Source organism: Platichthys flesus, chromosome 23, assembly GCF_949316205.1.
Source record: "Platichthys flesus chromosome 23, fPlaFle2.1, whole genome shotgun sequence".
NCBI classification, from domain to species: Eukaryota; Metazoa; Chordata; class Actinopteri; order Pleuronectiformes; family Pleuronectidae; genus Platichthys; species Platichthys flesus.
In genome coordinates this window covers 2,296,406-2,321,185 of record NC_084967.1, presented here as the reverse complement: position 1 = coordinate 2,321,185, position 24,780 = coordinate 2,296,406, and the positions used below count along the sequence as shown (strand labels likewise).

Below are 24,780 nucleotides of genomic sequence, written 5' to 3'. Positions count from 1 at the left end.
TCTCAGCATCAAAGGATTCATGGTCCAGAATATCGTGTTTTCATGGCGTGTAACCGCCACGCCACGGTCACACCGTGTGCCGAAAAATCGATCTTTGAGTAACTTTTCATCTCCATCTTGTTGTGATCGGCGGCTGTGGCTGAGGGGTAGAGTGGTCGTCCTCCAACCTGAAGGTTGGCAGTTCGATCCCCAGTCTGACCCATCTGCATGCCGAAGTGTCCTTGGGCAAGATGCTGAACCCTGATTGGCCCTCCATAGAATAACAAAGTGCTGCGATTAGAAGCACCGTATGAATGTGTGTGTGAATGGGTGAATGTAAAACTGTACTGTAAAGCGCTTTGAGTGGTCATCAAGACTAGAAAAACGCCATATAAATGCAAAACCATTTACCAAAACCATTTACCATGACACTCATTGTAACTGTTACCACTATATTACTTAATATGTTGTAAAGGTTTTCCAATCTATATTTTGTATTTGTATATAGCATTACTGTGTAATTAGAGATAAGACTTTTATTTTGAAGCCTCCGCTGAGCTGCTTGTTTGAGGGCGAGACACAGAGAAGCAAGCAGATGTTGTTACAGACATGTCTAAGAGTTTGTTAATTAAGAGAGATATGAATGCCTTTAAAAGGTGATAAGGACTTATGTTAAGTTGTGTACGAGAAGATAAGAAGATTCTTTTTCAGAGCATGCAGCCAACGAGGTATTTTGTCTGTTTGTTATTTACTTTAACCTCGATTGTAGTTATTGATACTATGTTTGCCATCTAGCTAACGTTATATGTTATGTCTACATTACCGTGTATAACTTAGTTTTCACGGTTTGATGTGGAGAACAAGACTTCATTAAAAACCCGTAGAGGAAACCATTTGCTGTCTGACTGTGCTTGGGAGGGAGTCACACTCATCCTTATTTGAAGTTAATCTGAATGCTAAATACTAAATAGCAGGCTCCCCTCTCTGTTTTTCCAATTGCACCTCAATACTTTTTTGTTTGTCTGGTGATGATACACCTGTGTATCGATTTTTGTGAAGATCGGTCAATGTGAACACGTTCACGGGGTCTCGGGGGCACCATTGAGCCATTTTGCGACGCTTATTGAAAATTCCTCCAGAATACGAACATTTTCACCAATTTTACTAGTATTCTACTCAAACAGCTGTCGTCGGATAACCTTGATTTATCCATTTGAGTTACTTATTGCAAGAGTTTTGCTGCACACTTGCTTTAGCGTGGCTGAGAAACTGTAGAAAATAGATAAGAGAATTGTAGTCCACCACCATCTCCTTGGTCTTAGTGGTGTTCGGCTGCAGGTGGTCATGTGTACACCACTGCACAAAGTTATCCACCTGGCTTCTGTACTCCCCCCTCCTGGCCATCCCTGATACATCCCACAATAGCAGCATCGTCAGAGAACTTCTGGATGTGGCATGACTCCGAGTTGTAGTTGAAGTCAGATGTGTACAGGGTCAACAGGACTGGTGAGAGCACAGTCCCCTGTGGAGAGCCGGTGCTGCACAACACAGTCTCAGAGACACAGTCTTTCAGCCTGACGAACTGTGGTCTCTCCGTCAGGTAGTCGGCGATCCAGGATACCAGGTGGACGTTCACAACCATCTGCAAGAGCTTGTTACTCAGTTGAAGGGGCTGGATGGTGTTAAAGGCACTGGAGAAATCAAAAAACATGATTCTCACAGCACATCTCCCCTTGTCCAAATACGAGTGTGCCCTGTGCACAAGGTAGATGATGGCATCTTCCACGCCCACCTTCTCCTGGTAGGCAAACTGCAGAGGGTCGAGTGCTTGGCGTACCTGGGGTCTGAGGATGTGAAGAAGCAGTCGTTCCAGAGTCTTTGAGAAGTGTGATGTTAAGGCCACTGGCCTGAAGTCATTAAGCACAATGGGGTGTGGCTTCTTTGGAACATGGATGAGGCAGGATGTTTTCCACAGTGCAGGGACCTTCCCCAGTTGGAGGCTCAGGTTGAATATATGCTGCAGAGGCTCAACCAGCTCCACAGCACATGCTTTGAGAAGCCTTGGACAGACCCCATTAGGGCCAGCTGCCTTCCTAGGGCGCAGTCTCCTCAGCTCTCCTTTGACCCCTCAGCTCTGCTGTTAATATGTGGACAACGACTGATTCCATCTCTGGCTGTGTGTTGGAGCCCCGTGGCAAGATCCACTGCCACTATCAGCCTTCAGAGTATTATTGCACCCACAAATAGCACAATGAAAGGAGCTGAGGCTGCCAATGATGTTGACCCCAAGAAGCCAGAGAGGACATTGAGGAAGCATTCACGGCTGCACTTCCAGCAGCAAGGCTTTGCTATTTTCTTGAGGATCTGTAATTGAAAGCACTTTGCCATAGCAGCTATCACTCCAGGATCAGGTAGAAGTAGCATGTATTTCAGGTTCTTGCCTAACTTGCTGTGAAGCTTGGAATACACAGCCTTTGAAACACTCTTGCTGCACACATCTTTGAAAGAAACCTCTTCGAGTCCTTTCAGTATTTGTTTTACCAGATGGTTTGTGTAGCTGACCATCACCGGATCGCCGGCGTCCTGCAGTTGACTCTTCTTGATGACAAACATGACCACCTCGGTAACAAACTGCCGGTGTGTGTTCTCTTCAGAATCCACACTGTCAGTCCACTGCATTGATGGTATACTATTCTGTGCAAGCTCTGTGTCCTCTATGTGATCCATGTCATATGGGTGCTGCTGCACAGTGTCTGGGGGCGGCTGCACGTCATATGGGTCCTGCTGCACAGTGTCTGGAGGCGGCTGCACATCATATAGGTGCTGCTGCACAGTGTCTGGAGGCGGTGGCATGTTGTATGAGGGCTGCTGCACAGTGTCTGGGGGCGGCTGCACGTTGTATGAGGGCTGTGTCATGTTGTATGAGGGCTGTGTCATGTTGTATGAGGGCTGCTGCACAGAGTCAGTGGGTGGCTGCACGTTGTATGGGTGATGCTGCATGTTGTGTGAGGGCTGCTGCACGTTGTATGCGGGCTGCTGCACAGAGTCTGGAAGCGGCTGCAAGTCATAAGGGTGCTGCTGCACAGTGTATGGGGGCGGCTGCACGTTGTATGCGGGCTGCTGCACAGAGTCTGGAAGCGGCTGCAAGTCATAAGGGTGCTGCTGCACAAAGTTTGGGGGCGGCTGCATGTCAGATGGGTGCAGCTGAACAGTTTCTGGGTTAGGCTGAACGTTGTATGGGGGCTGTTGCATGGTGATGGTTTTGTAGTGCTGAAAGCAATTGTTCTTTCTAAGGAGACTGGTTGCCTCTAAGTGACACATTGTCTAAAAGAAATGCTAAAGAACAAAATGCTTATATATCAAAGATATTGAATGACTTTAATATTCTTAAGAATTAAAGACAATAACTGCCTTTAATAGACCTAATAATTAAAGACAATAGATGTCTTCAATGTTTTATTGTTTTATTGTACATAAACAACAAATTTCCTTTGATCTCACTTATAATGTCAATATCCTCCCTTCCCACTAAACCACTGACCTTCACTCACTTTATACTTTAGCAATAGACACCCACACTAATCTTAAATTGTAAGGCCATGTCCAGTACTGAAGTGCTCACTTTTTACTTAGCTGATTCAGACAAGAGTTTATGACGCACATATTTTCACAAAACCCATAGAATAAAGGTCCAACATTTTAGCACACATGTATGAAAGATTAAACCAAGTTGGGTAAATCATTCAAATTTAGACATAAATAAATTGGAAATTGGACATTCTTGGCCAATACCGATGTTTAAAACAACAATCTAGCCGATACCGATATTTGTTTATATTGTTTTTTTGTGCCAGGAAAATAATGAAATTATTACAAGTAATGGTAGTCAGGCTTTACATTTTATTGTATTTTATTTTCATTTGTCTGTGTTGCACTTGGCCTATTCAGTTGCATTAGTGGTTCTTCGCAGAGCTGGCTGAGGAAGACCTGGTTACCTACATTATCATCCACTCTCCTTGCCTGTATTTATGAATAATACAAAATAATAATGAAATAAAATTAAATACTATTTCTAAAAATGTTAGGTCTGCAAAGCAGTACTGAGCGGGCCAGAGCACATGCATTTTGAAGTATTGCATTGTTTTGACTGAAATATTGTCACATAGAGCTGTTCAGGCTTGGACTCTGATCACGAGACAGAAGTTTGGTGGTGATAGGACAATGCACAGTGGAGTTATGACAACATTGTCTCCTTTGGCCAAGGATGAACCTTTGCCGTACCTCAATGTTTACACGGTTTGATGAAATGTCCAATTCTGAGAGAGAGAAAGAGAGTGAGAGAGAAGTCACCTTTGCAAGACATAGATTCCGTTTTATCTTTGAACACTGACACTGCAGGAGTGGAGTTGTTTGTTTACGTCTCAGCATCAAAGGATTCATGGTCCAGAATATCGTGTTTTCATGGCGTGTAACCGCCACGCCACGGTCACACCGTGTGCCGAAAAATCGATCTTTGAGTAACTTTTCATCTCCATCTTGTTGTGATCGGCGGCTGTGGCTGAGGGGTAGAGTGGTCGTCCTCCAACCTGAAGGTTGGCAGTTCGATCCCCAGTCTGACCCATCTGCATGCCGAAGTGTCCTTGGGCAAGATGCTGAACCCTGATTGGCCCTCCATAGAATAACAAAGTGCTGCGATTAGAAGCACCGTATGAATGTGTGTGTGAATGGGTGAATGTAAAACTGTACTGTAAAGCGCTTTGAGTGGTCATCAAGACTAGAAAAACGCCATATAAATGCAAAACCATTTACCAAAACCATTTACCATGACACTCATTGTAACTGTTACCACTATATTACTTAATATGTTGTAAAGGTTTTCCAATCTATATTTTGTATTTGTATATAGCATTACTGTGTAATTAGAGATAAGACTTTTATTTTGAAGCCTCCGCTGAGCTGCTTGTTTGAGGGCGAGACACAGAGAAGCAAGCAGATGTTGTTACAGACATGTCTAAGAGTTTGTTAATTAAGAGAGATATGAATGCCTTTAAAAGGTGATAAGGACTAATGTTAAGTTGTGTACGAGAAGATAAGAAGATTCTTTTTCAGAGCATGCAGCCAACGAGGTATTTTGTCTGTTTGTTATTTACTTTAACCTCGATTGTAGTTATTGATACTATGTTTGCCATCTAGCTAACGTTATATGTTATGTCTACATTACCGTGTATAACTTAGTTTTCACGGTTTGATGTGGAGAACAAGACTTCATTAAAAACCCGTAGAGGAAACCATTTGCTGTCTGACTGTGCTTGGGAGGGAGTCACACTCATCCTTATTTGAAGTTAATCTGATGAAAGCCCTGGTACAAGTTTATCAAAATAAAAATGTGGAATATGGCCAAAATGGCCACTAAATGCTAAATAGCAGGCTCCCCTCTGTGTTTTTCCAATTGCACCTCAATACTTTTTTGTTTGTCTGGTGATGATACACCTGTGTATCGATTTTTGTGAAGATCGGTCAATGTGAACACGTTCACGGGGTCTCGGGGGCACCATTGAGCCATTTTGCGACGCTTATTGAAAATTCCTCCAGAATACGAACATTTTCACCAATTTTACTAGTATTCTACTCAAACAGCTGTCGTCGGATAACCTTGATTTATCCATTTGAGTTACTTATTGCAAGAGTTTTGCTGCACACTTGCTTTAGCGTGGCTGAGAAACTGTAGAAAATAGATAAGAGAATTGTAGTCCACCACCATCTCCTTGGTCTTAGTGGAGTTCGGCTGCAGGTGGTCATGTGTACACCACTGCACAAAGTTATCCACCTGGCTTCTGTACTCCCCCCTCCTGGCCATCCCTGATACATCCCACAATAGCAGCATCGTCAGAGAACTTCTGGATGTGGCATGACTCCGAGTTGTAGTTGAAGTCAGATGTGTACAGGGTCAACAGGACTGGTGAGAGCACAGTCCCCTGTGGAGAGCCGGTGCTGCACAACACAGTCTCAGAGACACAGTCTTTCAGCCTGACGAACTGTGGTCTCTCCGTCAGGTAGTCGGCGATCCAGGATACCAGGTGGACGTTCACAACCATCTGCAAGAGCTTGTTACTCAGTTGAAGGGGCTGGATGGTGTTAAAGGCACTGGAGAAATCAAAAAACATGATTCTCACAGCACATCTCCCCTTGTCCAAATAAGAGTGTGCCCTTTGCACAAGGTAGATGATGGCATCTTCCACGCCCACCTTCTCCTGGTAGGCAAACTGCAGAGGGTCGAGTGCTTGGCGTACCTGGGGTCTGAGGATGTGAAGAAGCAGTCGTTCCAGAGTCTTTGAGAAGTGTGATGTTAAGGCCACTGGCCTGAAGTCATTAAGCACACTGGGGTGTGGCTTCTTTGCAACAGGGATGAGGCAGGATGTTTTCCACAGTGCAGGGACCTTCCCCAGTTGGAGGCTCAGGTTGAATATATGCTGCAGAGGCTCAACCAGCTCCACAGCACATGCTTTGAGAAGCCTTGGACAGACCCCATTAGGGCCAGCTGCCTTCCTAGGGCGCAGTCTCCTCAGCTCTCCTTTGACCCCTCAGCTCTGCTGTTAATATGTGGACAACGACTGATTCCATCTCTGGCCAGGCCCGGTTCCAGAACAGAATGCCTTGGGGTGCATCTGAGATTACAGGGGGTGCACCAGTACTATACAAACCAGCTACCCAGCTTCAGTTCAGACTTCGCTTTTTTACACACAGGCCTTTCTACCATGGCGCCAGTTGTTGTAGCCAGTCATGGTGAAAGCATCGGTGCTGTTTTTATTTGACCCAAAGTTTCTGCAGGCATAGCAGAAAATTGAATCTTTCTCACACGAATACTCTAGCCATTCTCTAGCAGCAAACCACGAGCTGCAAAAGGACCGCTTTACCCCACTGTACAGGCGAGTCGGATATGTTTTAAGAAATACCTGGGTAGGCTGTGTTGATCATAGATCCCCTGGCACTTGCGGGCCGCCAACGGGTGGCAGTGTCGAAGCCGAAGGCTGCTTGTCCGGGAGTGAGGGCGGCGCAGGCAAAGGCAGCGAGTCGGGCAGGATTGAGCTGGCGTTGCTAGTGCTAGCCTCCACAACGGTTATAGAGCTGACGTTGACAGAAGCCAAAGTAACGTCAACTGTTCCGGCTGCCGCGTGACCCACATTGTCTCCATCCTCCTCCCTGCTCCGGTTAATGTCTTCTGCTGTGTTCTTTTTTAACCATTTTCGGATATCCATTCCTAAATGGATATCCAACGGATATATCACTGTTGCTGCCGAAGAAGTTCAACGTCACTACCGTGCGCGCTATAGATATACTATGGGTGCGTGCATTTTGCAAACGACGCCGGCATGACACACGATGCCGGCCGGCGGCCAATCATATAGAGCGACACCATTGCGCCCTCGAGTGTGATATTGCTTTATACAACAGTATAAAGCAAAATATATACTAGTAAAATGTACTGTTAATAATAATAATTGACAATAGATTGTGATTTGTTTGTTTATTTAATCATATAAACGAATGAAATTGCTTCCGGCAACAAAAATAAATTCCCACTGAGCGGACTGTTGCCAAGCAACATATAAACAAAACACCATACATAAATGCGGAGTGATTTTGTCAGTTTGTTGAACAGTCAGAGTGATGTCGGATGCTCATATCTCAACGGTATTTAATGGAAATAGTCACAAGTTTCATTACAATTTGTTTTGTGAGCAAGTATTTTATTATTTTTATCATATTTATAAAAAAAAAAAAATCTTTATTTTTTTTCAATTGAGGGTGCAAACAATTTTTTTGGGGGTGCAATGCATGCTTATGCACCCCCGTAGAACCGGACCTGTCTCTGGCTTTCTTGAGGATCTGTAATTGAAAGCACTTTGCCATAGCAGTTTGCCATAGCAGCTATCACTCCAGGATCAGGTAGAAGTAGCATGTATTTCAGGTTCTTGCCTAACTTGCTGTGAAGCTTGGAATACACAGCCTTTGAAACACTCTTGCTGCACACATCTTTGAAAGAAACCTCTTCGAGTCCTTTCAGTATTTGTTTTACCAGATGGTTTGTGTAGCTGACCATCACCGGATCGCCGGCGTCCTGCAGTTGACTCTTCTTGATGACAAACATGACCACCTCGGTAACAAACTGCCGGCGTGTGTTCTCTTCAGAATCCACACTGTCAGTCCACTGCATTGATGGTATACTATTCTGTGCAAGCTCTGTGTCCTCTATGTGATCCATGTCATATGGGTGCTGCTGCACAGTGTCTGGGGGCGGCTGCACGTCATATGGGTCCTGCTGCACAGTGTCTGGAGGCGGCTGCACATCATATAGGTGCTGCTGCACAGTGTCTGGAGGCGGTGGCACGTTGTATGAGGGCTGTGTCATGTTGTATGAGGGCTGCTGCACAGAGTCAGTGGGTGGCTGCACGTTGTATGGGTGATGCTGCATGTTGTGTGAGGGCTGCTGCACGTTGTATGCGGGCTGCTGCACAGAGTCTGGAAGCGGCTGCAAGTCCAGTGTTTCCCCCAGTAAATGTCTCAGTCAAGGTGGTAAGCAGGAGGCGGTGCTGTTGGCGCGGCGCGTAGCGGCGCGGCGAAAATTTTTGGGGGTATTTTGCTCAAAGATGCCAGTACGCATGAATGAAATAAACAACTGTTTATTTCAATATAAATAAACAACAGTAGGTACAAATGTTGTGGAAAACATGCAGACACTACAAAATAAAATTAAAGAACAGTGCAAATTAAATACAAATAATGGACAATACACTTAACTTTTGTATGCACATAAAAGGGCAAATTCAACTATTTACAGTTCCTTTCTGGATCTTCTGATTTGCGGCACAGCTGACAAGAGGCATCAGTGCATGCTATTCTGCGTGGCTGTGCAAAGAACAGTTCCAGCGCCCTGCTGAAATTAAACTTAGACACTGGTGGGCCATTGATGCTGATCTTCATGCAGGCTGTAAGACTCTTGCCCTGCAGCCTGTTTCGCAGGTCTGTCTTTATCTACACATAGAGTGAATGAAGTCAATGTTGTATTTAATATTTTAAATTTTGAACTAAGATAGTGAGAAGATGATGGGCTTACCCTATTCATGGCAGAAAAATCTCGCTCACAATTGACACTTGCCACTGGTATCGTGAGCGCGATCGCTGACAGGAGGGACAGGTTTGGATACAGCTGATGTAGCTCATCATACTGAGATGTCATTGCCTTCATTATTTCCAGTTGGGATTTGTCCTGATGGATGAAAACAATTGGTCAGTGTCTGACTGATATGCATTAACATATACAAACAACTTAATAGGTTTTAAATACTCACTTTTAATATTCCAGTAGTCACAAGCACTTTGAAGCTTTGCCACTCATGGAGCAGTGGCATCTCTTGAATGACCTGAAACTGCTTCGCCAACATCTTAAGGTCCGAGATGGCCTGACCCTCGTCAGCTTGTGGACCTGGTGGTCCCAGAGCGTTGAAGGCACCCAGAATGCTCACTTGCTGGAACCTCAGCTCCAGGTGTTCCACGAGACGGTCGATGTAGGGGTCCATGACCTATTAAACAGTGGACGTGAGAAAATAATCATTAATGATAGATATATTAAAAAAATTATTCTATATATTCATCGTTGAGCTTACCTCGTTCTGAAACTTTGTCCAAAACCTCCCGGTAGATGTGGGCTGACCTCTGTCACGTCTCACCCTCTCTTCCTCTGCGTCAATGTTAAGGTTGTTGACCTTTTCATTGACCTGAGCCAAAAAGGAGCCCTCAGGTTGCTTGTCACCTGCTGCCTTTATTTGCCTCAGTGTCTCAATTGTGACAGGAACCTAAATACACATGCAAATCAAACAATTTTATTTTGAATGACTATAACTGACATGCAATTATTAAGAAATTGAAATAAACATCAGTTGAAAAAACATGACAACTTACATGGTTCTTAATTGCCATGAAGTTCACATTTTCTTTTTGGAATAATTTGGAGAGCCGGGCCAGGTGGGGCAGGATGTCAGCCTGGAGATGTACAGCTGCAACAAATCTGTACGTTGCACAGTATGTGTATAACCCTCTTGCCACCGGGTCCTTCTTTAGATCTGCCTCCTCCGCAAGTGTTGCAAGCACTGCAGGCAGATTCCGTTGCAGATTGGAAATGGCCTTTTCTTGAGACAGCCACCTAGTGTCCTTAACCTCCTGGGGATGGCAATGTGAGGTGATTAATGGAAGAATCATTTAAATGCACATTGCTTTAAGGAACTCGATGTTAAGTTGTTTCTCTTAGTGTCACTTTGAGGGCGGCTACTTGGAGAACACTGGCAGCTGCTTTGAGGGCACTAGTGCGGTTTGCACTATTCCTAAAATAAAGATAAAGATCTTGCAGGTGCTTTCTGAAGGTCTTCATGTAGGGCACTCCATCTGCAGCATCCTTGCAAGCGAGGGCGAGGCGATGAGCAGCACAATGCACTGTCACTAATCCTGGCCAGGTGTCGGCCAGTAATTTGGCTGTGCCATTATGTTTTCCTAAATTAAAAACATTAAAAGTTATAGATTAAGGCAAACTTGTTCATTATAGTCAACATTAAATTCAAAGTAAATTTTCTTCATTCATTCACTCTACCGGTCATGACTGCTGCTCCGTCCGTGCCAAGGCCATAAATCCGATCCTGAGGAATTCCCTTTTCTATAATGACTTCCTTCACTGCCTCGGCAATGGTTCTTGCCATGCCATCTGGTATGGATACCAGATCCAGGAACTGGCAGAAGAGCTGCCCTTCTTTGTCAGTATACCTGAAATGTGTATAACATCATTAAATGTGATCCTGTTTTTATTACACAGAGAGGACATCACAAGGCGCTTAAGAGGTGACAACTACTCTACCTGACATGAATGTCCAGTTGTTTTAAGACTGAAATGTCTGTGGACTCATCTATTTCCAGGCCTACAGCCTTTGAGGTTTTGATTGCTGCTGAAATGGGCTCGTCCACCACTTCGGCCAAAATCTGCAGCATGTCGTCCACAATTTTGTGGGACCTGTAGTTGGTTCTTTGATCAATCTAGGGGAAAAAAAATTGTGCCTTAACAGTTAATTTTACCAAAAGTATGTCATAACGACATTCATACTCAGTCATCAGTCATAATACATTCATAATGAAAAATCTTACCCTCAATTTGGAAAAATATTCGCAACCTAGAAGGTCTGCCAGATCAAGCAATGCAGGGTAGTTGGTGTGGTGTGCAATCTCGTGCTTGACAAGCCAGTAAAGGCATTTAAAACCACCAATTATGGCCTCATGCTCCATGTTGACAATCGGTTGAAATGCCTCACTGATTGACAGACCTAATTAAGAAATATTCAATAAGTTGTATAATAAATTATTAATAATAATAATTATTATTATTATAAAAGAAATGAAATATTCTTAGTTTGTTAATTCATTTATCATTTAGAAACACTTACTTTTGCTGGTTTGGGCTGTGATGGCCACACATGCAGAGTGGTTCTTGGACGTCATGTGCTGATCCAAGGCATCACGTCTATAGTTCGTGCATGGGATTTCTATGAATGGCCTTTGAGTAGGGCCGCGTGTTGCTGATTGACGGTTAGATCTACATATTCTGCAGAACATCCCTACGAATGACGCATTGACTCGTGATTTAATAAGCCCTACAATGTTATAATCAAAATATTAATTAATTAATAATAAATAAATAAAACTCACCGTGTTCGGTATGATACAGCCAACTGGCGTATTTTTGGTCCATAGCCCACTCCGTGTTCCATCCACTAACTCTGTGTTTAGAGGATTGCTGTGGATCCGGGGGTGGGGGGGGAGGCGGACGAGGTGGTGCCGACGACGGCGAAGTTGGCCTGCTTCTTTGCATAAAGAAGCCCAAAATTTTGGGCTGTCTTTTGCCATCCATTAAGCTAGGCTATATTGGCCTATTGCAAGATAAAACCATGTGCACAGGTACGGTTTCAATAACTGTAGCCTATGTTTTCAACTTTTTTTAAATTCGAACTTAAGTTAAGTTTATTCTTGAATTTTATGTAGTTAAGGTTAATAATGATCTTACCTTGTTGCTTTAAGCCGGTTTTTAAGAAAAATCAAGCTGCCTCGGAAGATGACAGTTTGTGATGTCGGATTCCGTTCAAATTAACCGCCTATTCATTGTGGACGGCAAGAAAAAAAAAGTTTTCGCGCATGCGCACCTGATTCTGTATGATTTAACATGTACGCAAATAAGCATCATTCTTCGTGCCTTTTTTACGTAAATGGTATGCCACATAAGCCTTTACGTTACATATCATTCATGGACCAATTAAAATCGAGATATTACTAGACATTTACGCAGCTTAGGCCAACGTCATTACGTTGGCTATGCTCATTCACGTCGCGTTACCCCCGCGGATTTTTAAGTCAACATTGCAGCTGCCGTGTCCGTGCCCGCAGATATTTCAGACTGGAGGAATTTTAACAAATTGGATTATAATTTAAAAAGGAACAGAATGAATAGCAAGAGAAAGGCCTGAACAAAAAGGGAGAGCAGGTCAGACTGGAGCCGGACACAGAAACTGAACATCGGTACAAACCAACTGCAGCTTCTGCTCTGATGAAGAAGATGCGGCGCTGATCTCTGACCAGCTGAGACCAGAGAAACTCTGTGTTTTCACTGTTTCCATAGTTAAGAAGCAGTCGGTCACTGAGAGGCTGCTCCACATCGTCATGGAAAAAAGGTCGTTAACGAATATATTTCGTCATCGTCTTCGTCAACGAAATTAACACTGGAGTGGAGTTGCCATCAGTTATGCTGTAGTCCTACATAATGATGAATGCTGTCTTTTATTTTTAAGTTGAATAGAAGTAGTACCGGTAGTTTGAATCGGCGAAGGTTTGACTTGTTGCCTTACGTTTATTCTGCCCTCGGTGTGAGGGACGGGTCCGTTAAGTCGATGGATGCGATGTTTAATCATTTAGACCAAACTACAGTAGGCTACGGGCAAACCTGAAGTCACCGTCGTGACATTTCATATACGTCCCGTCTGTGTGTGTGAGTGAGTGAGTGAGTGAGAGAGAAAGAAAGAAAGAAAGGGAGGAACTTATTTGAAATCGGCCGTGCGTGCCTGTTTGTTGTTTATTGTTTTTGATTTAACAATATATAGGTTTAGAGAAATCTGGCTTTCAGAACTCAGATGCATACCCACTCACTGACCTCACCGCACGTCACTGGCGGTAGATTGACAGGTGACTATGATAGACTATGCAACAATATATTCAACCACCAGATGTCGCCGTCTCAATTACACTCAAAAAACTTTATTGGCACGACTAATGTTGTAAACAGTATTACCTGAGTATAATCAATGCCATTTTTTTTTTTTTTTTTTTCAACTTTTTTTTTTTTTTTTTTTTTTTTTCAATACATTGGTAGTCAAGGCGGGGCCCTAGTCTTGTTAAGGCGGCCGCCTTAACAAGATAGTGCTGGGGGAAACCCTGAAGTCATAAGGGTGCTGCTGCACAGTGTATGGGGGCGGCTGCACGTTGTATGCGGGCTGCTGCACAGAGTCTGGAAGCGGCTGCAAGTCATAAGGGTGCTGCTGCACAAAGTTTGGGGGCGGCTGCATGTCAGATGGGTGCAGCTGAACAGTTTCTGGGTTAGGCTGAACGTTGTATGGGGGCTGTTGCATGGTGATGGTTTTGTAGTGCTGAAAGCAATTGTTCTTTCTAAGGAGACTGGTTGCCTCTAAGTGACACATTGTCTAAAAGAAATGCTAAAGAACAAAATGCTTATATATCAAAGATATTGAATGACTTTAATATTCTTAAGAATTAAAGACAATAACTGCCTTTAATAGACCTAATAATTAAAGACAATAGATGTCTTCAATGTTTTATTGTTTTATTGTACATAAACAACAAATTTGATCTCACTTATAATGTCAATATCCTCCCTTCCCACTAAACCACTGACCTTCACTCACTTTATACTTTAGCAATAGACACCCACACTAATCTTAAATTGTAAGGCCATGTCCAGTACTGAAGTGCTCACTTTTTACTTAGCTGATTCAGACAAGAGTTTATGACGCACATATTTTCACAAAACCCATAGAATAAAGGTCCAACATTTTAGCACACATGTATGAAAGATTAAACCAAGTTGGGTAAATCATTCAAATTTAGACATAAATAAATTGGAAATTGGACATTCTTGGCCAATACCGATGTTTAAAACAACAATCTAGCCGATACCGATATTTGTTTATATTGTTTTTTTGTGCCAGGAAAATAATGAAATTATTACAAGTAATGGTAGTCAGGCTTTACATTTTATTGTATTTTATTTTCATTTGTCTGTGTTGCACTTGGCCTATTCAGTTGCATTAGTGGTTCTTCGCAGAGCTGGCTGAGGAAGACCTGGTTACCTACATTATCATCCACTCTCCTTGCCTGTATTTATGAATAATACAAAATAATAATGAAATAAAATTAAATACTATTTCTAAAAATGTTAGGTCTGCAAAGCAGTACTGAGCGGGCCAGAGCACATGCATTTTGAAGTATTGCATTGTTTTGACTGAAATATTGTCACATAGAGCTGTTCAGGCTTGGACTCTGATCACGAGACAGAAGTTTGGTGGTGATAGGACAATGCACAGTGGAGTTATGACAACATTGTCTCCTTTGGCCAAGGATGAACCTTTGCCGTACCTCAATGTTTACACGGTTTGATGAAATGTCCAATTCTGAGAGAGAGAAAGAGAGTGAGAGAGAAGTCACCTTTGCAAGACATAGATTCCGTTTTATCTTTGAACACTGACACTGCAGGAGTGGAGTTGTTTGTTTACGTCTCAGCATCAAAGGATTCATGGTCCAGAATATCGTGTTTTCATGGCGTGTAACCGCCACGCCACGGTCACACCGTGTGCCGAAAAATCGATCTTTGAGTAACTTTTCATCTCCATCTTGTTGTGATCGGCGGCTGTGGCTGAGGGGTAGAGTGGTCGTCCTCCAACCTGAAGGTTGGCAGTTCGATCCCCAGTCTGACCCATCTGCATGCCGAAGTGTCCTTGGGCAAGATGCTGAACCCTGATTGGCCCTCCATAGAATAACAAAGTGCTGCGATTAGAAGCACCGTATGAATGTGTGTGTGAATGGGTGAATGTAAAACTGTACTGTAAAGCGCTTTGAGTGGTCATCAAGACTAGAAAAACGCCATATAAATGCAAAACCATTTACCAAAACCATTTACCATGACACTCATTGTAACTGTTACCACTATATTACTTAATATGTTGTAAAGGTTTTCCAATCTATATTTTGTATTTGTATATAGCATTACTGTGTAATTAGAGATAAGACTTTTATTTTGAAGCCTCCGCTGAGCTGCTTGTTTGAGGGCGAGACACAGAGAAGCAAGCAGATGTTGTTACAGACATGTCTAAGAGTTTGTTAATTAAGAGAGATATGAATGCCTTTAAAAGGTGATAAGGACTTATGTTAAGTTGTGTACGAGAAGATAAGAAGATTCTTTTTCAGAGCATGCAGCCAACGAGGTATTTTGTCTGTTTGTTATTTACTTTAACCTCGATTGTAGTTATTGATACTATGTTTGCCATCTAGCTAACGTTATATGTTATGTCTACATTACCGTGTATAACTTAGTTTTCACGGTTTGATGTGGAGAACAAGACTTCATTAAAAACCCGTAGAGGAAACCATTTGCTGTCTGACTGTGCTTGGGAGGGAGTCACACTCATCCTTATTTGAAGTTAATCTGAATGCTAAATACTAAATAGCAGGCTCCCCTCTCTGTTTTTCCAATTGCACCTCAATACTTTTTTGTTTGTCTGGTGATGATACACCTGTGTATCGATTTTTGTGAAGATCGGTCAATGTGAACACGTTCACGGGGTCTCGGGGGCACCATTGAGCCATTTTGCGACGCTTATTGAAAATTCCTCCAGAATACGAACATTTTCACCAATTTTACTAGTATTCTACTCAAACAGCTGTCGTCGGATAACCTTGATTTATCCATTTGAGTTACTTATTGCAAGAGTTTTGCTGCACACTTGCTTTAGCGTGGCTGAGAAACTGTAGAAAATAGATAAGAGAATTGTAGTCCACCAACATCTCCTTGGTCTTAGTGGTGTTCGGCTGCAGGTGGTCATGTGTACACCACTGCACAAAGTTATCCACCTGGCTTCTGTACTCCCCCCTCCTGGCCATCCCTGATACATCCCACAATAGCAGCATCGTCAGAGAACTTCTGGATGTGGCATGACTCCGAGTTGTAGTTGAAGTCAGATGTGTACAGGGTCAACAGGACTGGTGAGAGCACAGTCCCCTGTGGAGAGCCGGTGCTGCACAACACAGTCTCAGAGACACAGTCTTTCAGCCTGACGAACTGTGGTCTCTCCGTCAGGTAGTCGGCGATCCAGGATACCAGGTGGACGTTCACAACCATCTGCAAGAGCTTGTTACTCAGTTGAAGGGGCTGGATGGTGTTAAAGGCACTGGAGAAATCAAAAAACATGATTCTCACAGCACATCTCCCCTTGTCCAAATACGAGTGTGCCCTGTGCACAAGGTAGATGATGGCATCTTCCACGCCCACCTTCTCCTGGTAGGCAAACTGCAGAGGGTCGAGTGCTTGGCGTACCTGGGGTCTGAGGATGTGAAGAAGCAGTCGTTCCAGAGTCTTTGAGAAGTGTGATGTTAAGGCCACTGGCCTGAAGTCATTAAGCACAATGGGGTGTGGCTTCTTTGGAACATGGATGAGGCAGGATGTTTTCCACAGTGCAGGGACCTTCCCCAGTTGGAGGCTCAGGTTGAATATATGCTGCAGAGGCTCAACCAGCTCCACAGCACATGCTTTGAGAAGCCTTGGACAGACCCCATTAGGGCCAGCTGCCTTCCTAGGGCGCAGTCTCCTCAGCTCTCCTTTGACCCCTCAGCTCTGCTGTTAATATGTGGACAACGACTGATTCCATCTCTGGCTGTGTGTTGGAGCCCCGTGGCAAGATCCACTGCCACTATCAGCCTTCAGAGTATTATTGCACCCACAAATAGCACAATGAAAGGAGCTGAGGCTGCCAATGATGTTGACCCCAAGAAGCCAGAGAGGACATTGAGGAAGCATTCACGGCTGCACTTCCAGCAGCAAGGCTTTGCTATTTTCTTGAGGATCTGTAATTGAAAGCACTTTGCCATAGCAGCTATCACTCCAGGATCAGGTAGAAGTAGCATGTATTTCAGGTTCTTGCCTAACTTGCTGTGAAGCTTGGAATACACAGCCTTTGAAACACTCTTGCTGCACACATCTTTGAAAGAAACCTCTTCGAGTCCTTTCAGTATTTGTTTTACCAGATGGTTTGTGTAGCTGACCATCACCGGATCGCCGGCGTCCTGCAGTTGACTCTTCTTGATGACAAACATGACCACCTCGGTAACAAACTGCCGGCGTGTGTTCTCTTCAGAATCCACACTGTCAGTCCACTGCATTGATGGTATACTATTCTGTGCAAGCTCTGTGTCCTCTATGTGATCCATGTCATATGGGTGCTGCTGCACAGTGTCTGGGGGCGGCTGCACGTCATATGGGTGCTGCTGCACAGTGTCTGGAGGCGGCTGCACATCATATAGGTGCTGCTGCACAGTGTCTGGAGGCGGTGGCATGTTGTATGAGGGCTGCTGCACAGTGTCTGGGGGCGGCTGCACGTTGTATGAGGGCTGTGTCATGTTGTATGAGGGCTGTGTCATGTTGTATGAGGGCTGCTGCACAGAGTCAGTGGGTGGCTGCACGTTGTATGGGTGATGCTGCATGTTGTGTGAGGGGCTGCTGCACGTTGTATGCGGGCTGCTGCACAGAGTCTGGAAGCGGCTGCAAGTCATAAGGGTGCTGCTGCACAGTGTATGGGGGCGGCTGCACGTTGTATGCGGGCTGCTGCACAGAGTCTGGAAGCGGCTGCAAGTCATAAGGGTGCTGCTGCACAAAGTTTGGGGGCGGCTGCATGTCAGATGGGTGCAGCTGAACAGTTTCTGGGTTAGGCTGAACGTTGTATGGGGGCTGTTGCATGGTGATGGTTTTGTAGTGCTGAAAGCAATTGTTCTTTCTAAGGAGACTGGTTGCCTCTAAGTGACACATTGTCTAAAAGAAATGCTAAAGAACAAAATGCTTATATATCAAAGATATTGAATGACTTTAATATTCTTAAGAATTAAAGACAATAACTGCCTTTAATAGACCTAATAATTAAAGACAATAGATGTCTTCAATGTTTTATTGTTTTATTGTACATAAACAACAAATTTCCTTTGATCTCACTTATAATGTCAATATCCTCCCTTCCCACTAAACCACTGACCTTCACTCACTTTATACTTTAGCAATAGACACCCACACTAATCTTAAATTGTAAGGCCATGTCCAGTACTGAAGTGCTCACTTTTTACTTAGCTGATTCAGACAAGAGTTTATGACGCACATATTTTCACAAAACCCATAGAATAAAGGTCCAACATTTTAGCACACATGTATGAAAGATTAAACCAAGTTGGGTAAATCATTCAAATTTAGACATAAATAAATTATAAATTGGACATTCTTGGCCAATACCGATGTTTAAAACAACAATCTAGCCGATACCGATATTTGTTTATATTGTTTTTTTGTGCCAGGAAAATAATGAAATTATTACAAGTAATGGTAGTCAGGCTTTACATTTTATTGTATTTTATTTTCATTTGTCTGTGTTGCACTTGGCCTATTCAGTTGCATTAGTGGTTCTTCGCAGAGCTGGCTGAGGAACACCTGGTTACCTACATTATCATCCACTCTCCTTGCCTGTATTTATGAATAATACAAAATAATAATGAAATAAAATTAAATACTATTTCTAAAAATGTTAGGTCTGCAAAGCAGTACTGAGCGGGCCAGAGCACATGCATTTTGAAGTATTGCATTGTTTTGACTGAAATATTGTCACATAGAGCTGTTCAGGCTTGGACTCTGATCACGAGACAGAAGTTTGGTGGTGATAGGACAATGCACAGTGGAGTTATGACAACATTGTCTCCTTTGGCCAAGGATGAACCTTTGCCGTACCTCAATGTTTACACGGTTTGATGAAATGTCCAATTCTGAGAGAGAGAAAGAGAGTGAGAGAGAAGTCACCTTTGCAAGACATAGATTCCGTTTTATCTTTGAACACTGACACTGCAGGAGTGGAGTTGTTTGTTTACGTCTCAGCATCAAAGGATTCATGGTCCAGAATATCGTGTTTTCATGGCGTGTAACCGCCACGCCACGGTCACACCGTGTGCCGAAAAATCGATCTTTGAGTAACTTTTCATCTCCATCTTGTTGTGATCGGCGGCTGTGGCTGAGGGGTAGAGTGGTCGTCCTCCAACCTGAAGGTTGGCAGTTCGATCCCCAGTCTGACCCATCTGCATGCCGAAGTGTCCTTGGGCAAGATGCTGAACCCTGATTGGCCCTCCATAGAATAACAAAGTGCTGCGATTAGAAGCACCGTATGAATGTGTGTGTGAATGGGTGAATGTAAAACTGTACTGTAAAGCGCTTTGAGTGGTCATCAAGACTAGAAAAACGCCATATAAATGCAAAACCATTTACCAAAACCATTTACCATGACACTCATTGTAACTGTTACCACTATATTACTTAATATGTTGTAAAGGTTTTCCAATCTATATTTTGTATTTGTATATAGCATTACTGTGTAATTAGAGATAAGACTTTTATTTTGAAGCCTCCGCTGAGCTGCTTGTTTGAGGGCGAGACACAGAGAAGCAAGCAGATGTTGTTACAGACATGTCTAAGAGTTTGTTAATTAAGAGAGATATGAATGCCTTTAAAAGGTGATAAGGACTTATGTTAAGTTGTGTACGAGAAGATAAGAAGATTCTTTTTCAGAGCATGCAGCTAACGAGGTATTTTGTCTGTTTGTTATTTACTTTAACCTCGATTGTAGTTATTGATACTATGTTTGCCATCTAGCTAACGTTATATGTTATGTCTACATTACCGTGTATAACTTAGTTTTCACGGTTTGATGTGGAGAACAATACTTCATTAAAAACCCGTAGAGGAAACCATTTGCTGTCTGACTGTGCTTGGGAGGGAGTCACACTCATCCTTATTTGAAGTTAATCTGAATGCTAAATACTAAATAGCAGGCTCCCCTCTCTGTTTTTCCAATTGCACCTCAATACTTTTTTGTTTGTCTGGTGATGATACACCTGTGTATCGATTTTTGTGAAGATCGGTCAATGTGAACACGTTCACGGGGTCTCGGGGGCACCATTGAGCCATTTTGCGACGCTTATTGAAAATTCCTCCAGAATACGAACATTTTCACCAATTTTACTAGTATTCTACTCAAACAGCTGTCGTCGGATAACCTTGATTTATCCATTTGAGTTACTTATTGCAAGAGTTTTGCTGCACACTTGCTTTAGCGTGGCTGAGAAACTGTAGAAAATAGATAAGAGAATTGTAGTCCACCACCATCTCCTTGGTCTTAGTGGTGTTCGGCTGCAGGTGGTCATGTGTACACCACTGCACAAAGTTATCCACCTGGCTTCTGTACTCCCCCCTCCTGGCCATCCCTGATACATCCCACAATAGCAGCATCGTCAGAGAACTTCTGGATGTGGCATGACTCCGAGTTGTAGTTGAAGTCAGATGTGTACAGGGTCAACAGGACTGGTGAGAGCACAGTCCCCTGTGGAGAGCCGGTGCTGCACAACACAGTCTCAGAGACACAGTCTTTCAGCCTGACGAACTGTGGTCTCTCCGTCAGGTAGTCGGCGATCCAGGATACCAGGTGGACGTTCACAACCATCTGCAAGAGCTTGTTACTCAGTTGAAGGGGCTGGATGGTGTTAAAGGCACTGGAGAAATCAAAAAACATGATTCTCACAGCACATCTCCCCTTGTCCAAATACGAGTGTGCCCTGTGCACAAGGTAGATGATGGCATCTTCCACGCCCACCTTCTCCTGGTAGGCAAACTGCAGAGGGTCGAGTGCTTGGCGTACCTGGGGTCTGAGGATGTGAAGAAGCAGTCGTTCCAGAGTCTTTGAGAAGTGTGATGTTAAGGCCACTGGCCTGAAGTCATTAAGCACAATGGGGTGTGGCTTCTTTGGAACATGGATGAGGCAGGATGTTTTCCACAGTGCAGGGACCTTCCCCAGTTGGAGGCTCAGGTTGAATATATGCTGCAGAGGCTCAACCAGCTCCACAGCACATGCTTTGAGAAGCCTTGGACAGACCCCATTAGGGCCAGCTGCCTTCCTAGGGCGCAGTCTCCTCAGCTCTCCTTTGACCCCTCAGCTCTGCTGTTAATATGTGGACAACGACTGATTCCATCTCTGGCTGTGTGTTGGAGCCCCGTGGCAAGATCCACTGCCACTATCAGCCTTCAGAGTATTATTGCACCCACAAATAGCACAATGAAAGGAGCTGAGGCTGCCAATGATGTTGACCCCAAGAAGCCAGAGAGGACATTGAGGAAGCATTCACGGCTGCACTTCCAGCAGCAAGGCTTTGCTATTTTCTTGAGGATCTGTAATTGAAAGCACTTTGCCATAGCAGCTATCACTCCAGGATCAGGTAGAAGTAGCATGTATTTCAGGTTCTTGCCTAACTTGCTGTGAAGCTTGGAATACACAGCCTTTGAAACACTCTTGCTGCACACATCTTTGAAAGAAACCTCTTCGAGTCCTTTCAGTATTTGTTTTACCAGATGGTTTGTGTAGCTGACCATCACCGGATCGCCGGCGTCCTGCAGTTGACTCTTCTTGATGACAAACATGACCACCTCGGTAACAAACTGCCGGCGTGTGTTCTCTTCAGAATCCACACTGTCAGTCCACTGCATTGATGGTATACTATTCTGTGCAAGCTCTGTGTCCTCTATGTGATCCATGTCATATGGGTGCTGCTGCACAGTGTCTGGGGGCGGCTGCACGTCATATGGGTCCTGCTGCACAGTGTCTGGAGGCGGCTGCACATCATATAGGTGCTGCTGCACAGTGTCTGGAGGCGGTGGCATGTTGTATGAGGGCTGCTGCACAGTGTCTGGGGGCGGCTGCACGTTGTATGAGGGCTGTGTCATGTTGTATGAGGGCTGTGTCATGTTGTATGAGGGCTGCTGCACAGAGTCAGTGGGTGGCTGCACGTTGTATGGGTGATGCTGCATGTTGTGTGAGGGCTGCTGCACGTTGTATGCGGGCTGCTGCACAGAGTCTGGAAGCGGCTGCAAGTCATAAGGGTGCTGCTGCACAGTGTATGGGGGCGGCTGCACGTTGTATGCGGGCTGCTGCACAGAGTCTGGAAGCGGCTGCAAGTCATAAGGGTGCTGCTGCACAAAGTTTGGGGGCGGCTGCATGTCAGATGGGTGCAGCTGAACAGTTTCTGGGTTAGGCTGAACGTTGTATGGGGGCTGTTGCATGGTGATGGTTTTGTAGTGCTGAAAGCAATTGTTCTTTCTAAGGAGACTGGTTGCCTCTAAGTGACACATTGTCTAAAAGAAATGCTAAAGAACAAAATGCTTATATATCAAAGATATTGAATGACTTTAATATTCTTAAGAATTAAAGACAATAACTGCCTTTAATAGACCTAATAATTAAAGACAATAGATGTCTTCAATGTTTTATTGTTTTATTGTACATAAACAACAAATTTCCTTTGATCTCACTTATAATGTCAATATCCTCCCTTCCCACTAAACCACTGACCTTCACTCACTTTATACTTTAGCAATAGACACCCACACTAATCTTAAATTGTAAGGCCATGTCCAGTACTGAAGTGCTCACTTTTTACTTAGCTGATTCAGACAAGAGTTTATGACGCACATATTTTCACAAAACCCATAGAATAAAGGTCCAACATTTTAGCACACATGTATGAAAGATTAAACCAAGTTGGGTAAATCATTCAAATTTAGACATAAATAAATTGGAAATTGGACATTCTTGGCCAATACCGATGTTTAAAACAACAATCTAGCCGATACCGATATTTGTTTATATTGTTTTTTTGAGCCAGGAAAATAATGAAATTATTACAAGTAATGGTAGTCAGGCTTTACATTTTATTGTATTTTATTTTCATTTGTCTGTGTTGCACTTGGCCTATACAGATGCATTAGTGGTTCTTCGCAGAGCTGGCTGAGGAAGACCTGGTTACCTACATTATCATCCACTCTCCTTGCCTGTATTTATGAATAATAAAAAATAATAATGAAATAAAATTAAATACTATTTCTAAAAATGTTAGGTCTGCAAAGCAGTACTGAGCGGGCCAGAGCACATGCATTTTGAAGTATTGCATTGTTTTGACTGAAATATTGTCACATAGAGCTGTTCAGGCTTGGACTCTGATCACAAGACAGAAGTTTGGTGGTGATAGGACAATGCACAGTGGAGTTATGACAACATTGTCTCCTTTGGCCAAGGATGAACCTTTGCCGTACCTCAATGTTTACACGGTTTGATGAAATGTCCAATTCTGAGAGAGAGAAAGAGAGTGAGAGAGAAGTCACCTTTGCAAGACATACATTCCGTTTTATCTTTGAACACTGACACTGCAGGAGTGGAGTTGTTTGTTTACGTCTCAGCATCGAAGGATTCATGGTCCAGAATATCGTGTTTTCATGGCTTGTAACCGCCACGGTCACACCGTGTGCCGAAAAATCGATCTTTGAGTAACTTTTCATCTCCATCTTGTTGTGATCGGCGGCTGTGGCTGAGGGGTAGAGTGGTCGTCCTCCAACCTGAAGGTTGGCAGTTCGATCCCCAGTCTGACCCATCTGCATGCCGAAGTGTCCTTTGGCAAGATGCTGAACCCTGATTGGCCCTCCATAGAATAACAAAGTGCTGCGATTAGAAGCACTGTATGAATGTGTGTGTGAATGGGTGAATGTAAAACTGTACTGTAAAGCGCTTTGAGTGGTCATCAAGACTAGAAAAAAGCCATATAAATGCAAAACCATTTACCAAAACCATTTACCATGACACTCATTGTAACTGTTACCACTATATTACTTTAATATGTTGTAAAGGTTTTCCAATCTATATTTTGTATTTGTATATAGCATTACTGTGTAATTAGAGATAAGACTTTTATTTTGAAGCCTCCGCTGAGCTGCTTGTTTGAGGGCGAGACACAGAGAAGCAAGCAGATGTTGTTACAGACATGTCTAAGAGTTTGTTAATTAAGAGAGATATGAATGCCTTTAAAAGGTGATAAGGACTTATGTTAAGTTGTGTACGAGAAGATAAGAAGATTCTTTTTCAGAGCATGCAGCCAACGAGGTATTTTGTCTGTTTGTTATTTACTTTAACCTCGATTGTAGTTATTGATACTATGTTTGCCATCTAGCTAACGTTATATGTTATGTCTACATTACCGTGTATAACTTAGTTTTCACGGTTTGATGTGGAGAACAAGACTTCATTAAAAACCCGTAGAGGAAACCATTTGCTGTCTGACTGTGCTTGGGAGGGAGTCACACTCATCCTTATTTGAAGTTAATCTGATGAAAGCCCTGGTACAAGTTTATCAAAATAAAAATGTGGAATATGGCCAAAATGGCCACTAAATGCTAAATAGCAGGCTCCCCTCTGTGTTTTTCCAATTGCACCTCAATACTTTTTTGTTTGTCTGGTGATGATACACCTGTGTATCGATTTTTGTGAAGATCGGTCAATGTGAACACGTTCACGGGGTCTCGGGGGCACC

General features: G+C 43.5%; 1 protein-coding gene across 1 annotated transcript; it reads right to left on the bottom strand.

Moving 5' to 3' along the window:
• Positions 1-8,705: 8,705 nt before the first annotated feature.
• LOC133949154 (zinc finger protein 862-like) lies at positions 8,706-11,304 on the bottom strand. Its single transcript, XM_062383354.1, has 9 exons — positions 11,167-11,304; positions 10,883-11,058; positions 10,622-10,791; positions 10,292-10,524; positions 9,940-10,197; positions 9,645-9,833; positions 9,330-9,560; positions 9,095-9,247; positions 8,706-9,012 (listed from the first exon to the last, which is right to left on the bottom strand). The coding sequence occupies exons 1-9, from the start codon at positions 11,302-11,304 to the stop codon at positions 8,809-8,811; spliced, it is 1,752 nt and encodes a 583-aa protein (XP_062239338.1). The 3' UTR covers positions 8,706-8,808.
• Positions 11,305-24,780: the final 13,476 nt, after the last annotated feature.

Bases quoted from the DNA above. Each gene is read 5' to 3' on its own strand.
- LOC133949154 (XM_062383354.1), bottom strand. From the start codon at position 11,304: ATGGAGCATGAGGCCATAATTGGTGGTTTTAAATGCCTTTACTGGCTT. The intron at 9,561-9,644 runs GTAAGCTCAACG...ACTGTTTAATAG, and splicing joins GGACAAAGTTTCAGAACGAG to GTCATGGACCCCTACATCGA. The intron at 9,013-9,094 runs GTAAGCCCATCA...CTCTATGTGTAG, and splicing joins ATTTTTCTGCCATGAATAGG to ATAAAGACAGACCTGCGAAA.